Genomic DNA, 14,383 nt, shown 5'->3' on the forward strand with positions numbered 1-14,383 from the left:
TTCAAAGTCTATTTTTCTGTTTTTTCTGTTACATGTGCTCCAGAATATTTGTGATAAATTAAGAAAAAGCACCAACTTAAATGTGTTTTTGAATGTTTTATAGTCTATAATTATCCATTTTCAACATTTGTTTACTATTCCCCGAATAATTGTCACCAGGATAGTACTTTTATTAAATTCCTGATACGTTGTCAATATTGAAAAAAACTCAACAACTTAAATGTACACGCACAGTTTGAAAAGCTGGAAAATAGTAATTGAAAGACTATCCCCATACCCACCTTTCGTACCAGTCCCCAAACATCACGGTAAATAAAGTTTACTGTCTCTTCCCAGCCCATGGACGGGAACGGGAACGCCTACGGAATATGTTGTGACATACAATTGATCCTAGCTTCTCCAGAACAAAATGCTGCACGACCACCTCATCCTGGCCCTTTATTAAATATAGCTTAATTCTGGACACAAACGGTTCCCACCAGGAAGAGAGAGGAGGTGACCGGAAAGGAGTGCGTCTTAAGCGCGTTCGCTGAATTTGCACCACCCAATCTAGCCCCGCCGCCCGGCGCCGCTCCTTAGACCTGGACCCGGGCACCCTCCCGCCGGGGTCGCACTTAGCAGTGGAAAGTCTACCCTCCTGAAGAAGTTGCGCTCCGACCCCCAAGCATCAGGTCAAAAGTCTAACTCATTCTCTGACCCGCCGCCAATTAGAAAACAATTGTTGCCAATAAACGTGGTCGCGCCGCCTGTGATCTCAGCTGGGAAGGACCCGCGGGCGGGGTGGGGCCCTGGCTCCCCTCCCCCGCCCGGCCGCGGCGTCTGACGTCCCGCGCGTCGGCGGCCGCAGAGCAGCGCGGGGAGCCAGGCGGGCTGTCGGCGGGTAAGGGCGGCCGCGACCCGGGGACCCGTGGGGCGCTGGGTCGCGGAGGGAGAGCGCCGCTGCCTGGTCTGGAGAACCCCGCGGAGCTGGCCTGGCCCGGCCCGGCCCGGCCCGGCCCGGTCCGCGGCGCGGTGGTCGAGGGCCCGCGACGCCTTCTGGGAGCGGGAGGGCCGGGAAGCCGGGCGTTGGTGGAGGGAGGTGTTGGGCTTCTGTCGCCGCGAAGCTGGCGGAAAAGGCAGTGGCCAGTAGGCCGCCTCGCCAGTTCCCACGACTCACAGGGAGGTGGCGACACCCGCTTCCCAAGGCACCCTTTCCCCCTTCCTGACCGGGGTCCGTGCCGGCCTCCCCAGGTGGGGGAAGGTGGGACACGGTCCATCCCCTGGACAAAAACGCTGCGCCTTGGGGCCTTGAACCCGGTTTTGTTTGAAAGGAAGCAAGATAAAATAAGTGTTTCTCCATTTAGGTGTGAGGAAAAAAAAATGACACTCCAATGGGCGGCAGTGGCAACCTTTCTTTATGCCGAAATAGGACTCATTTTAATCTTCTGCCTACCTTTTATTCCTCCTCAGAGGTAGGAAACCTTCAAATCGTTAACTGTGATAAATATTGGATCGCTCCTAATGTAAAATGGAAAAAGGTTTCTGAACATTAAAAAGTTTTGAAAGTCTTTGAAAATAAACTCACCTAACGAATTAGGTAGTATATAATGACAATATTAAAATAACATTTTATATAAAACTCTGTTACGTGTACAAGTGAAATAACTTTTTCTTGCCTTCTAAAAGAAAAGGCGCCTATACTTTTGATTCTATTGATTACAGATATAATAAAGCAACGATTATACTTTTAACACCTGTCCTGCCTCGTCTCAGGTTTTACCTTTGTTTTATTGCCCTGAATTGGAGCCGTGAACTAAATAAATGTAAGTGGATAAATCATGTTTACAGTACAGCATGAGTGCAAAAGTGTTTCATTGAGGCACTGGAACAGCAATTTAGAAACCAAAGCCAGTAAATTATTTTTAGTTTACGCCTTTGTAACCGTTAGTTTCATTAATGTTTAATGACAATTTTACTACTTTTGATTTCACATAAAATTAATGAATGTATATTAAAAGTGCTGAATGTGAAAAGTATCACAACCATGTATTAGCATTAGTTCTTTAGTGACGGAACTTCTAAGGTCTTGAAGAACCAATTACAGTGTTTCAAGCCAAGCAGTGGCTCATTTTACCCTTGCAGTATTCTACTTTTTAGTCGTTTAGTTTTAGATCCAGAAATTTGATAGTATGAATGGGGAAATACACATGTAATAAAAATGTTGCAAGACATTTGTTCATACTCCTGGCATAAAAGAAAATATTTCATAAATGAGATCCTAGAGATAACCCACTGAAGTGTAGTACAATCCCAGGACTGGGAGAAACTTCTTAAAGTTTTACCTTAGCTCAGGGTCCAGATAGTCTTTCACAACTCCTAACTTTCTCCTTACCTGCCTGGATTTCTACTCTCTTCTGTCCTTCTCTATCAGCTAAGCTAAGCTCAGTAAGTTGTTTCTTACTAAAGAAAAAAAAATTGAATCATACTGTAGGGTCTTTGATCTTATTTGATCCATTCCACCCATGTTCTATATATCACGTACTGAGACCCAGGAGAGCAAGTAGCCTAAGGTTACCTAGCTGGTAAGTGACAGATTCTAGAAAAAAATCTGGCTCTTAGTCCAGTGTTCTTTCTACTCCATCATGCTGCCTCTCATCCTGTAGGTTTTGTTTCAAACCCAGTAACACCCTGTTTTGCTTTTCGGTAACATTTGCAATGATAGAATCCTATATACTCAAGAGAAAGATCTTGTATATAAACATCTAATTTATAGATAAGGCTTAAGGGTTTGCAAAGAAGAAAAAATTGTCAGTTGATCTTTTCTCCATCAGAGTAATCTATAACTTACGGATCAATATTTTTCTTCCTGCCAAATAAAAATTTTACCCATCCTGATCAAGTAGCTGTTAGATAGATGTGTGTATATTTGCATATGATATATAAATGTATTCTCATATACAAATATAAAGAAAATACGGTATGTATGCACGCAGATCATTTACAATATGTCCTATGTGTGTATCCACATCTTTTTATCTTTTATATTTGTATCACCATAATCTTTAAAGAAAATATTTCATCGTTTAGTCGCTATTATTTTCTTACATAACCCAATGGTTAAAGGCACATGCTCAGAAATCAGGTCACCTGTAACTGCATGTTACTAACCTTGGGCATGCTCTTGATCCCCTCTGATCTGTTTCCCCATCTGTAAAATGGAGATAGTACTAGTGTCTACCTCTTAATGGTAGTTGTTGTAATTAAATGAGATAAAACATGTAAAAGTACTTAGAACCATAATATAGTGAGAACATAATATGTATTAGCTATGATAAGGTGCTCAACTGCTAGTTGTTCCCTGTGAGAGGTCTCTTACGTTCCCTTTTACACCACACCAAACCTTGAAGAAATAAGTAAATTTACATTTGGCCCTAGATCAAGGTATTACCACTTATGTTCTCTTAAAAATATAAAATTTTATATTGCATGATTTAAATATTGGCTATATAAAATGCTTGGACTTGGAAGCAGAGACAAAAGGAACCGATTCATCTGTGTGAATCTCCATCACCCCACCAATTTCAAGTAGTTACTTAAAGTTGTCCTAATCTTAAATCTTAAATGTGTCCTAATCTTAAAGTGAAACTGTTTTTTTCAAGTTGTAAGTGCTTGAAGCTATTTAAGTGCTTACTACATTTTTCTGCCTCCTTTCGACTAAAGTGTTACTCATTTAAATTGCCCTTGTACAAAGTTTGTTACCTTTCCTATTGCGTGATGGATTATTTTGTCACTGCCATTTATAACCCATGCTTTCTTACCACTGTCTTTGTTTACCGCTGTTCAATCCATCTAGACTATTTCCCCATCTCATTTCCTCTATGTTCACATCTTTATCTGTAGTAATTACATGGTTTTATATATATATAATATGTGTGTGAAAATTATCAAACTACATATTTAAGATTTTTTCAATTTATGTATATAATACCTGGGTAGTTTTTATAATTCCCTCATGGTTAAAGTAGAGAAACTTTTCCTTGGAGTATATGTTAAAAGTGTACTATATAAAAATCAGTGTGCAGAGTTAGACCCCACTCCTGAAATGTTGCCAATTGTTAGAACAATATATCTTTATTTCTAAGTCATTGCTCTGACCATGAAAAAGATACAGAGTAGTAGCTTCTATCAACAATATAATATTTTACTACTGCAAGAATTCCTTTTTAAGGTTTTGCTCATGTGTGGTTTACTTTTAGAATATTTAAGCCACCAGACAGAGGATAATCAAATATCAGGTTATTATTAAATTTGAAAGAGTTGTTTTTTAATTCATGAGATATTCTGTCATGTCAGATTAATAAATTTTAAAATTAAATTTCTGTAATTTTCACTTGCTACACAATTACTAAAATGTTACTTCAGTATTTAAAAATACTTCAAAACTTTTTTTAGTTTTTTTATACCTAATATAATTGTATTGCTTTACAGATGGCAGAAGATTTTTTCATTTAATGTCTGGGGTAAAATTGCAACTTTTTGGAACAAGGCTTTCCTTACCATTATCATCCTATTGATTGTTCTATTTCTAGGTAAGTACTAGATCCCTTCTTTGAATAAATATAACTATATTGTTTTTTAAATGAATTTCTTACTTTTTAATTAATAGAGTTGATGTTACAATTGGTGTACAGTTGACTTTATATAGTATATTGATAGTACATAGAGTGGATACTGATATATTGATACACAGTTGATAGATACTACCATTCTATATGTTCAAGCTTAACTTTCAACAGGGCACAATGATTCTTAACCCCTTCTGGGTTATTTTAAGATTTAAATGCTGTATATTAATGCATACCTTGCTGTTCAGTTACCAGACTTTATTTTTCATGGTGTTGTCTCTCCTTTGTTACTGTGATGTCCTAGGCACCCAGGAGCTTAGCTGTTAGAAAGGCAAATAAAACAATAGAATCATTAGGCTCTCCAAAGGAGTCTTAGATGCAGGGTGTGGATTTGGACTGATTAAAAAATAAACATGGCCGGGTGCAGTGGCTCATGCCTGTAATCCTAGCACTTTGGGAGGCCAAGGCGAGAGGATTGCCTGAGTCCAGGGGTTTGAGACTAGCCTGGGCAACATAGCAAAACCTTATCTTTACAAAAAAATGTAAAAGTTAGCCAGGTGTGGTGATGTGCACCCGTAGTCCCAGCTACTCGGGAGGCTGAGAGACTGGAGGATTGCCTGAGCCCAGAAGTTCAAGGTTGCAGTGAGCTATTGCACTCCAGCCTGAGCAAGAGAGTAAGACCCTTCCTTAAAAAAAAAAAAAAAGAATAAAAAGAAAAACCTGCAACATAGATTTGGGGACTACTGCAAAAATTTGAATATGGAGTGATTGTATAATATTAGGGAATTTTTGTTAACTTTAGCTGTGATAACAGCATTGTTACATAGCAGGGTCAGCAACCTATATAGCCTGTGGGCCAAATGCCTATTTTTGTAAATAAAGTTTTATTGGGAAATGACCATGCCCACTTGTTTACATAATGTCTGTACTAATTTTTCAGCATGTTTTTAAATTTTCACGGTAACAATATTTTAAAAATTAAAAGTAGACCTTTAGGTTCTCGTCAAACCAGAAGTTCCATGAGTCTTAATAATCACCATGTTTTTCCAGTTGTTACTGAGCTCAGAGAAATTGTCTAAGATTACCCAGCTACTTCTTGAAATGCCCCTTCTTGCACAGAGTATGTTTTCCCTCAGAATTCCCTCAGAGTTGTTGTGTTGTTGGTTAAATAGGATTTAGAGAGGTGAACTTGGGACCCTAACCGCTATCTTTGACACTGTTCTGTGAGAAAATGTCTTCCATGTTCCAAACCACCAATCTCTCAATAGAATCCTCTTTTTAAAACTAAGAACATCTGGTATGAGAAGGGATGGTATTGTCAAAAACAGAAAGGTATGAATGATTTGTGCCTCTTTTCAAAATGTAAATATTTGTCTCATGGTACATTATTAATGTTATGGGTTGAATCTAGCCATATAACTAGTTACGAGAAATCAGTAAAGAACAATAAGGAAAACTGGTTCCAGTTCTGCCACCAGCTAACTAAATGACCTTTGAAATGGCTTTTATTTCTCTGGGTTTGATTTATTCATCTTGTGAAATGAAGGGAGAGATGGAGATAATCTCTGCAGCTCCTAATTTTATGATTTTCTAACTCTAAAATTATCACAAAAATTTCTACTGAAAACTGTCACTTATCATATAAGGGAGGGGAGTTGTAGTATAAGTTCTTTTGGTTACATTAGAAGCAAACTTGGCCAGGCACAGTGGCTCACCTCTGTAATCCCAGCACATCGGAAGACCAAGGCAGGTGGATCAACCTAAGGTCAGGAATTCCAGACCAGCTTGGCCAACGTGGTGAAACCCTGTCTCTACCAAAAATACAAAAATTAGCTGGGCATGGGGGCACGTGGCTGTAATCCTAGCTACTCAGGAAACTGAGGCAGGAGAATTGTTTGAACCTGAGAGGCAGAGGTTGCAGTGAGCCGAGATCGCGCCATTGCACTCCAGCCTGTGTGACGAGTGAAACTCCGTCTCAAAAAAAAAGAAACCAGCTTGAACTCACTTGACCAAAAAAGGAAAAATTTGTAATAAAATATGGGGTTGTTGCAGAGTAGCCCAAGAAAGGAAGGAAGCCACATTCCAGGGAGGGATCAGTACTTGGAACTGAAATGTCCTTTTCTTGGCCATACATTTTCCCTATATATACTTCATTCTTTTTTATTATGGACTCTGATATTCTGTCTATCTCCAAGGAAGTAAATGGGTACCACACAGCTGCCAGGTGTTACCATTCCAGACATATGCAAGGATTAATTCATCATCTCTGAATCCCAATTCCATATTAAAGGAAAAAAAATTGGACCAGCTAGCACCAGGTATCTACTCCTCATCTCCTATAACCAGGAAGGTCACAAGGGAGAATCATGACTGCTGGTGGAAGCCTGCATCTTTGGGTAAACAGGGTAATTAATTCCCAGAGAACAAGGACAGCATGGATAGTTAATGCAACCAGATAGGTGCTTATCTTCTAGGTCTCCATCCAAAATGGAGTAATGACACCTACTTTCGTGTTTTAAGATTTAAACGCAGTAACATGTAAAGTGCAGAGTCTGATGTTCCAGTCCACAACGATGTAAATAATGCAAAACCAGTGGATTACTCATGCTTAATTTATATTTTACTTTGAAATTTATTTCCTTTTTCTTGGTTATCTCTCTAAATAAGGTAACTTTTTTATACATTTTCTTTTTATATGTATTTATTCTTTTTTTTTTTTTCGTGATGAGGTCTCACTCTGTCACCAAGGCTGAAATGCAGTGGCGCGATCTCGGCTCACTGCAACCTCCACTTTCTGGGCTCAAGTAATTCTCCAGCTGCAACCTCCCAAGTAGCTGGGACTACAGGCGAGAGCCACCAACCCCTGGCTAATTTTTTTTTTTTTTTTTTTTTTTATAGAGACAGGGTTTTGTCATGTTGCCCAGGCTGGTCCCAAACTCCTGAGCTCAAAGCGATCTGCCCACCTCGGCCTCCCAGAGTGCTGGGATTATAGGCATGAGCCACTGCACCCAGCCAAAATAAGGTAGCTATTAAGAAGTATTTATATTCTTAGAGCCATCACTATCTGAATGTGTGCATACAAGTGTGTGTGCATGTGTGTGTATTTTAGGTGCTGGTAAGAGACAGAATGGAAGTGGGAATTTCAAGAGTATGTTTAGTGTTAGCAGAAATGCATCCCAGGAATTTGAAAGTTTCCGTAACTGATCTAAAACTGGATCATCTTCAGCTGGTTTATAGAAAATTGACTATATGTCACATCCTTCCCTTATTGTTGACTCCATTCCATTTTTCAGACATAGTTGCCTTTTTAGTATACAGATGATGTATTCTACAGGTAGGTTTACATGACCATTTACATTAATAAGCCTTTTTAATATTATTGGTTAATCTTCAGCTTTTCTGCATAATGGATTCAGGGTATTATTCCCATTTAATTACCAAGGAAGATGAATCACAAAGAAGCATAACGATCCTTCATAGTACTCACTATTTGCCTATTCAAAATAAGTCATAAATATATATTATCTTTGTTGGTTTTTTGGTAGTGGTTGGCATGGTCTTACTATATTATTGAGGCAATCTGAGAAATGACAAAGGGGAAATAGCCATTAAGATACAGGAAATTTTCTAAAGATCATTTAAGAGACTACTTTATATAACTATGCAAATAAATTGGAAAACCTAGATAAAATGTATAATTTTGTAGAAAAATATAATTTGCCAAATGAACACCAATAGATATAGAAAATTTAAGCAGACTAATTTATATAGAAAAGTTATAGAAAGTTATCAAAAAGGACCCCATTTCAAAAAAAAAGCAAAAAAACAGATAGTTTTATAAGAAACCCTACTGCTTTCAGAAAACAGATATTACTACTGCTTTTTAAACTATTCTAGAATTTAAAGAAAGAAAACTTCAAATTGTACAGAGCTAGAAAAAAGCAAGCTCTAGAATTGAAAATAAGTCCAAACAAATGGACTGAATAGTACATCAGATTGCAATATACAACACAGAGAAAAATAATTACTCTTGAACATAGTACTCTTAACTTTTTACCTCCCTGGTAGGGTACATTTTAAGAACCAAGAGGATTACAATGAAATCTGAAACTTTATAATAGTTTTATTGTTGGTAATTTAAAAGCTGTTTTATGTATAGTGCAGCATCAAGCAAATGAGTATGTTCATGGTATTAGAAACTAAGACTTTCAGGAATAGATATGGCATACAAATATAAAGTCAAAAATTAAGAATTTTTTAAGTTTTAGAGTGATTTATTTGGGTTTTATTTTGGAGTATGGAAATGTGGAACTAGATAGAGGTGGTAGTTGCACAGCATTGTGAATATACTAAGCACGACTGAATTGTTCAGTTTAAAATGTTTACTTTTATTGTTATATGAATTTCGCCTCAATAAATTAAAACAATTTTGTTAAAGACATAGGAGTCTGGCTTTGGTCATAGCAAAACGGGTTGTATTAGACTTATTTCTCCTGTGTTAAAAATTATGAACCCTCGATAAAATACGAAAAAAGGTATTTGAAGGCCTTGTAGAGCAACCAAAAGCAGGCAGAAACTAGAGGGACGTCAACCCTTAAAAGAAGGGAATCATACTGGGTGTGATCACATTTATGTAGCCTTTCTTCCAACCGCTTTCCAGTCATGTAGCATAGACAACTATATAGAACTCAAAGCAAAAAGACAGTCTTACTGACTTAAGGGGTCAGAGGTCAGATAGATTAGAAAATAAGAAGGATATCTAAGAAAGAGAACCCAAAAAGGGAACCCCAAAATCCACATGTAAACTCCCCTTAAATTCTTGGTTGACTCTTCAACCATGGATGTGTAGGAAAGATTCCGAGGAGATCAATGAAAAGGAACCGCCAGCAGAAAGCAGCAAGGCTGAGAAGAAATTTTGGCTGCTGGCCACCAAGGAGAGACAGAGTTTGGAGTATGAGCCTCATCATGTTAGAGGGGCTTGGTAAAGACCTTGAACCTTTCCACTAAAATCACAGAAGGGCTACTCCTTAGGAATAAAGACTATATCCCAGGAATTAGAAATTTACTATAACTAAGGCCTAAAGCAAAACAGACTTACCCTAAAAAAGTATAAAAATCAAGCCTCTCCAAACAGCTGTAAACTGTACATCAGCAGTCCCCACCCTTTTTGGCGCCAGGGACCAGCTTCATGGAAGACAGGTTTTCCATATGCAGGAGCAGAGGATGGTTTCAGGATGATTCAAACACATTAAATTTATTAGGCACTTCATTTCTATTATTATTACATTGTAATATATAATGAAATAATTATGCAACTCACCATAATGTAGACTCATTGGGAGCCCTGAGCTTTTTTCCTGCAACTGGACATTCTCATCTGGGGATGATGGGAGATGGTGGCAGATCATCAGGCATTAGATTCTCATAAGAAGCATGCAACCTAGATCCCTTGCATGCACAGTTCACAATAGGGCTTGCCCTCCTATGAGAATCTAATGCCACCACTGATCTGATAGCTTGGGCAGTAATGTGAGCGATAAGGATTGGCTGTAAATACAGATGAAGCTTTGCTCACTGGCCTGCCAATCACCTCCTGCTGTGCAGCCCAGTTCCTGACAGGCCATGGAGCAGTACAGCTGCATGGCACCAGGGGTTGGGGACCCCTGCTGTACATAATCTTTGCAAGGGCACATGAATATACTAAACCCTCTTCACCAAGATACACTATATTCTGGGCCATAAAACAAGTCTCAATAAATACAAAGGATTGAAGTCCTACCAAGGATTGGAATCATATAGAGTATAGGGGTTTCGTTTTTGTTGTTTTATAGAGACAGATTTTCGCTTTGTTGCCCAGGCTGGTCTCAAACTCCTGGCCTCAAGTGATCCTCCCCGTTCCCAAAATGCTGGGATTGCAGATGAGAGCTACTGTGCCCGGTCCCTACAGAGTATGAAAATAGAAATCAGCAACAGAAATATGGAAAACCTATATATGTTTGAAAATTAAACAAGACTTGTTAGTAATCCTTGGGTCAAAGAACTCACAAAGGAAATTAGAAAATATTTTAACTGAACAATAATGAAAATACAATATATCAAAGTTTTAAGATGCCATTAAAGCACTGCTTAAAGGAAAAATTATAGGTTTGAATGTTTATTTTTAAAAAAGATTTAAAATCAGTTATTTTAGTTTCCACCTTAATAATATCTACCCATTATATTGAATATTGACAGTGAAAAAAAAAATCACTCAGTTTTTTTTTTTTTAAAGATTTAGAAGAAGTTTTCTCATTCTGATGAAGATCTACAAAAAACCTCAAGCTAGCATCATACTTAAATATCAAAGGCTTCCCCCATAAGATTGGAAACAAGGCAAGGATATTTACACTCTGTTTATTCATTTGAGTAATAGATGTCCTAGCCAGGGTAATAATAAGTCATGAAAGCAATGAAAGGCATAAAGACTGCAAAGAAAGAAGTAAAATATCCTTATTTGCAGATGACACGATTATTTATATAGAAAATCGTGGCCTGGCACAGTGGCTCACTCCTGTAATCCCACCACTTTGGGAGGCTGAGGTGGGCAGATTGCTCAAGCTCAGGAGTTCCAGACCAGCCTGGGCAACATGGCTAAACCCCGTCTCTACCAGAAAGTACAAAAATTAGCCAGGCATGATGACTCACGCTTGTAGTCCCAGCTACTCAGAAGGCTGAGGTGGGAGAGTTGCTTGAGCCCAAGAGTTCGAGGCTGCAGTGAGACGTGATCACATCACTGCCCTCCAGCCTGGGTGACAAAGCGAGACCCTGTCTCAGAAAAAAAAAAAAAAGGAAATAGTCCTGAAGTATCTACAAGAAAGCTATTGTGTCAAAGAAATTAATATAGTGGGGTCACAAAATACAGGTGGGTCAGTATACAAAAATTCAGTATATCAGTAATTGTATTTCTATACTATAAGCAGTAAATAATAGGCAAATGACATTTTTAAAAATTCCTTTTCTAAGTACACCAAGAAGCCTAAAAACCTTAGAAATAAACTTTATAAAAGAGGCACAACAGCTCTATACAGAAAACTACAAAAACATTGCTGAAAGAAATTAAAGAAGATCAAAATAAATGGGGATTTTTCATCAGTTGGAAGACTCAATATTATTAAAATGTTTGTTCTTCCAAAATTCTACGGACATAACACAGTCCCAGTCAGAAACCCAACAGGCATTTTTGTAGCAGTTGATCAGTTGCTTCTAAAATTTATGCAGACATGCAAAGAACTCATATAACAGTCAAAAAATCTTTACAAAGAACAAAATTGGGGGACTCACACTACCAGATTTCAACAGTAAAGGGGAAAATAGAAACAGGTTAGTGGGCTTTATCTAATCAGTTGAAAGCCTTAATAGAACAAAGATTGACCTCCTCTGAGCAAAAAGGAATTTTGCCTGCAGATTGCCTTTGGACTCAAGATGTATTTCTTCCCTGGATCTCCAGACTGCCAGTCTACCCTGCAGATTTTAAACTTAACAAGCCACTATGAGCATATGAGCCAGTTCCTTAAAATAAATCTCAAGCTCTCGCTCTCTCTTTCTCTCTCTTTCTCTGTCTGCCCCCTGTACCACTCTTCCCCATACACACACACACACACACACACACCCCATTGGTTCTTTTTCCCTGGAGAACTCTCACTAATACACCATCTTAACTAAGTAATCAAATTTAGCATCAAAAAGTATGAGACAAACTAACATTACACAGCATAAATTATGAGGGATTCTTGCCAAAAGTATTAAACCTTATCCAATCAAGTATTTGTTTTATTTTATTTTTACTTTCTGAGGCCTGGCAGAACCAATCAAGTCTGACTTCTAGTTTTCTAAAAATACAGGAGTTAGAGAAAGAAATTGGACTACCCTCAGACAAATTCAGAATGTGAGAACTTTCTTTGTGCTTATTTATTTTTTAATATTTAAAAAAAGAGACAGGGTCTCGCCATGTTGCCCATGCTGGTCTTAATCTCCTGGCCTCATGCTATCCTCCTGCCTCTGCCTCCCAAAGTGCTAGGATTACAGGTGTTAGCCACCACACCCAGCCAGAATGTGAGAACTTTCTAGAAAGCAGTTGGCCTGGCACCTTTTTAAAAAAGTATTGTATGTCAAGAGACTACAGAAGCATAACTGTATGTAATGAGCATCCATTATAAAATTCTCAGTTTGAAAAAAATTCTGTGAAAGACATTTGGGAGACAAATAAAGCAAATAACCCAATTTAAAAATGGGTAAAGGATCTGAATAGATATTTTTCCAAAGATGATATACAAATGATCAACAAGCACATGAAAAGATGTTCAACAGCATTAGCTATCAGAGAATGCAAATCCAAACCACAAAGAAATGCCACTTTACACCCACTAGGATGACTATAATCAAAAATATAATAACAAATGTTGCCGAGGATATGGAGAAATTGGAACCAACATACACTGCTTGTGGGAATGTAAAGTAGTACAGCTGCTTTGGAATACAGTTTGGCAGTTCCTCAAAAATTAAACATAGAGTTACCATATGACCCAGCAGTTCATCTCTTAGATATGTACCAAGAGAAATGAAAATACATGTCGATATAAAACTTGCACATGAATGTTCATAGCAGCATTATTCATAATAGCCAGAAGGTGGAAACAGCTCAATGCCATCAACCAATGAATAGATAAACCAAATGTTACCACATTCATACAATGGAATATTATTCAGCCATAAAAGTAATGAAGTACTGACACATACTACAGTGCAGATGAACCTTGAAAGCATTATGCTAAGTGAAGGAAGCCAGACACAAAACAGCAGATAGTATATGATTCAATTTATAAGAAATGTCTAGAACAGGTAGTTCTGTAGAGACAGAAAGCAGATTGCTGGTCACCAGGAGCTGAGGGATGTGTGTAGATTTTCTTTGTGGGGTGACCAAAATGTTCTGAAATTAGATACTGGTAATGGTTATACAACTTTGTGAATATACTAAAAACTACTGAATTATACATTTTAAAGAGGTAAATTTTTATGGTATGTGAATTATATCTCAATAAAGCTGCTAAAAATAAAATAGTAGCCCAAATGGCCCCAATTTTCTAACTGGAGTCTCCTTGTATGGCAATAACTCCTACTCAAGACTTCTGTTGGTCACATGAAAGGGGAGCATTCAAACTTGTTCATATACTTCCATTGGCTTTTAAGACCTCATAAGGCAGATGCCTTCCCTAGTACATACAAGAATCCAGGAACTAAGAATGCACTCAGTGTAGACCCTTATAAGCTGATACCTATTTTCCACTGGAAAGAAGTGGTTCCCCTGCATCTGAGACTTCCCAGAACTGAAAGCATCAAAGGAGCAGCTGTCTGAACATTTCCAGTAGCAGCTGCTATTCACTAGTCGGAGGAGTGTATGCCACCACAGATCAAATCCCACTTTAACAAACTTATGCCTGTGAAAATTTCAGTATAACCAAATATTTTGAAAATCTCAGTCATTTAAAGTAATAATATGTAATAAAATGCTAGTATAGTAAGAGAAATGGGATAGTCTCTTGGAATTGATTGTAATGGGATATGACATCTGTCATTGTCAATAGGCTGAATTTTAGTCATCTTAGAGACAGAAAATGTAAAGGATAATAGTTTGCAGTGTAGTTAGAGATGAGAAACAATAAAATGATGGTAAGTACTAGATGAATAATTTAAAAAATGCTACAGTAATTCAAAATTTGCTACTAGTGTCCATTTATAGAGCA

The 14,383-nt window shown here is 37.9% G+C and overlaps 1 protein-coding gene across 2 annotated transcripts in view; it reads left to right on the top strand.

Moving 5' to 3' along the window:
* The first annotated feature begins 785 nt into the window (after positions 1-785).
* The window catches only part of BCAP29 (B cell receptor associated protein 29), a 41,611-nt gene continuing 28,013 nt past the window's right edge, over positions 786-14,383 (top strand). For both annotated transcript variants that reach the window (XM_030825938.1, XM_003268143.4), the window contains exons 1-3: positions 786-880; positions 1,344-1,451; positions 4,468-4,568. In XM_030825938.1, coding sequence (XP_030681798.1) covers positions 1,360-1,451; positions 4,468-4,568 — 193 coding nt within the window. In that variant the 5' untranslated portion in view covers positions 786-880; positions 1,344-1,359. The remainder of the gene's footprint in view (positions 881-1,343; positions 1,452-4,467; positions 4,569-14,383) is intronic.

This window comes from Nomascus leucogenys, chromosome 13, assembly GCF_006542625.1.
Source record: "Nomascus leucogenys isolate Asia chromosome 13, Asia_NLE_v1, whole genome shotgun sequence".
In the NCBI taxonomy this organism is placed as follows: Eukaryota; Metazoa; Chordata; class Mammalia; order Primates; family Hylobatidae; genus Nomascus; species Nomascus leucogenys.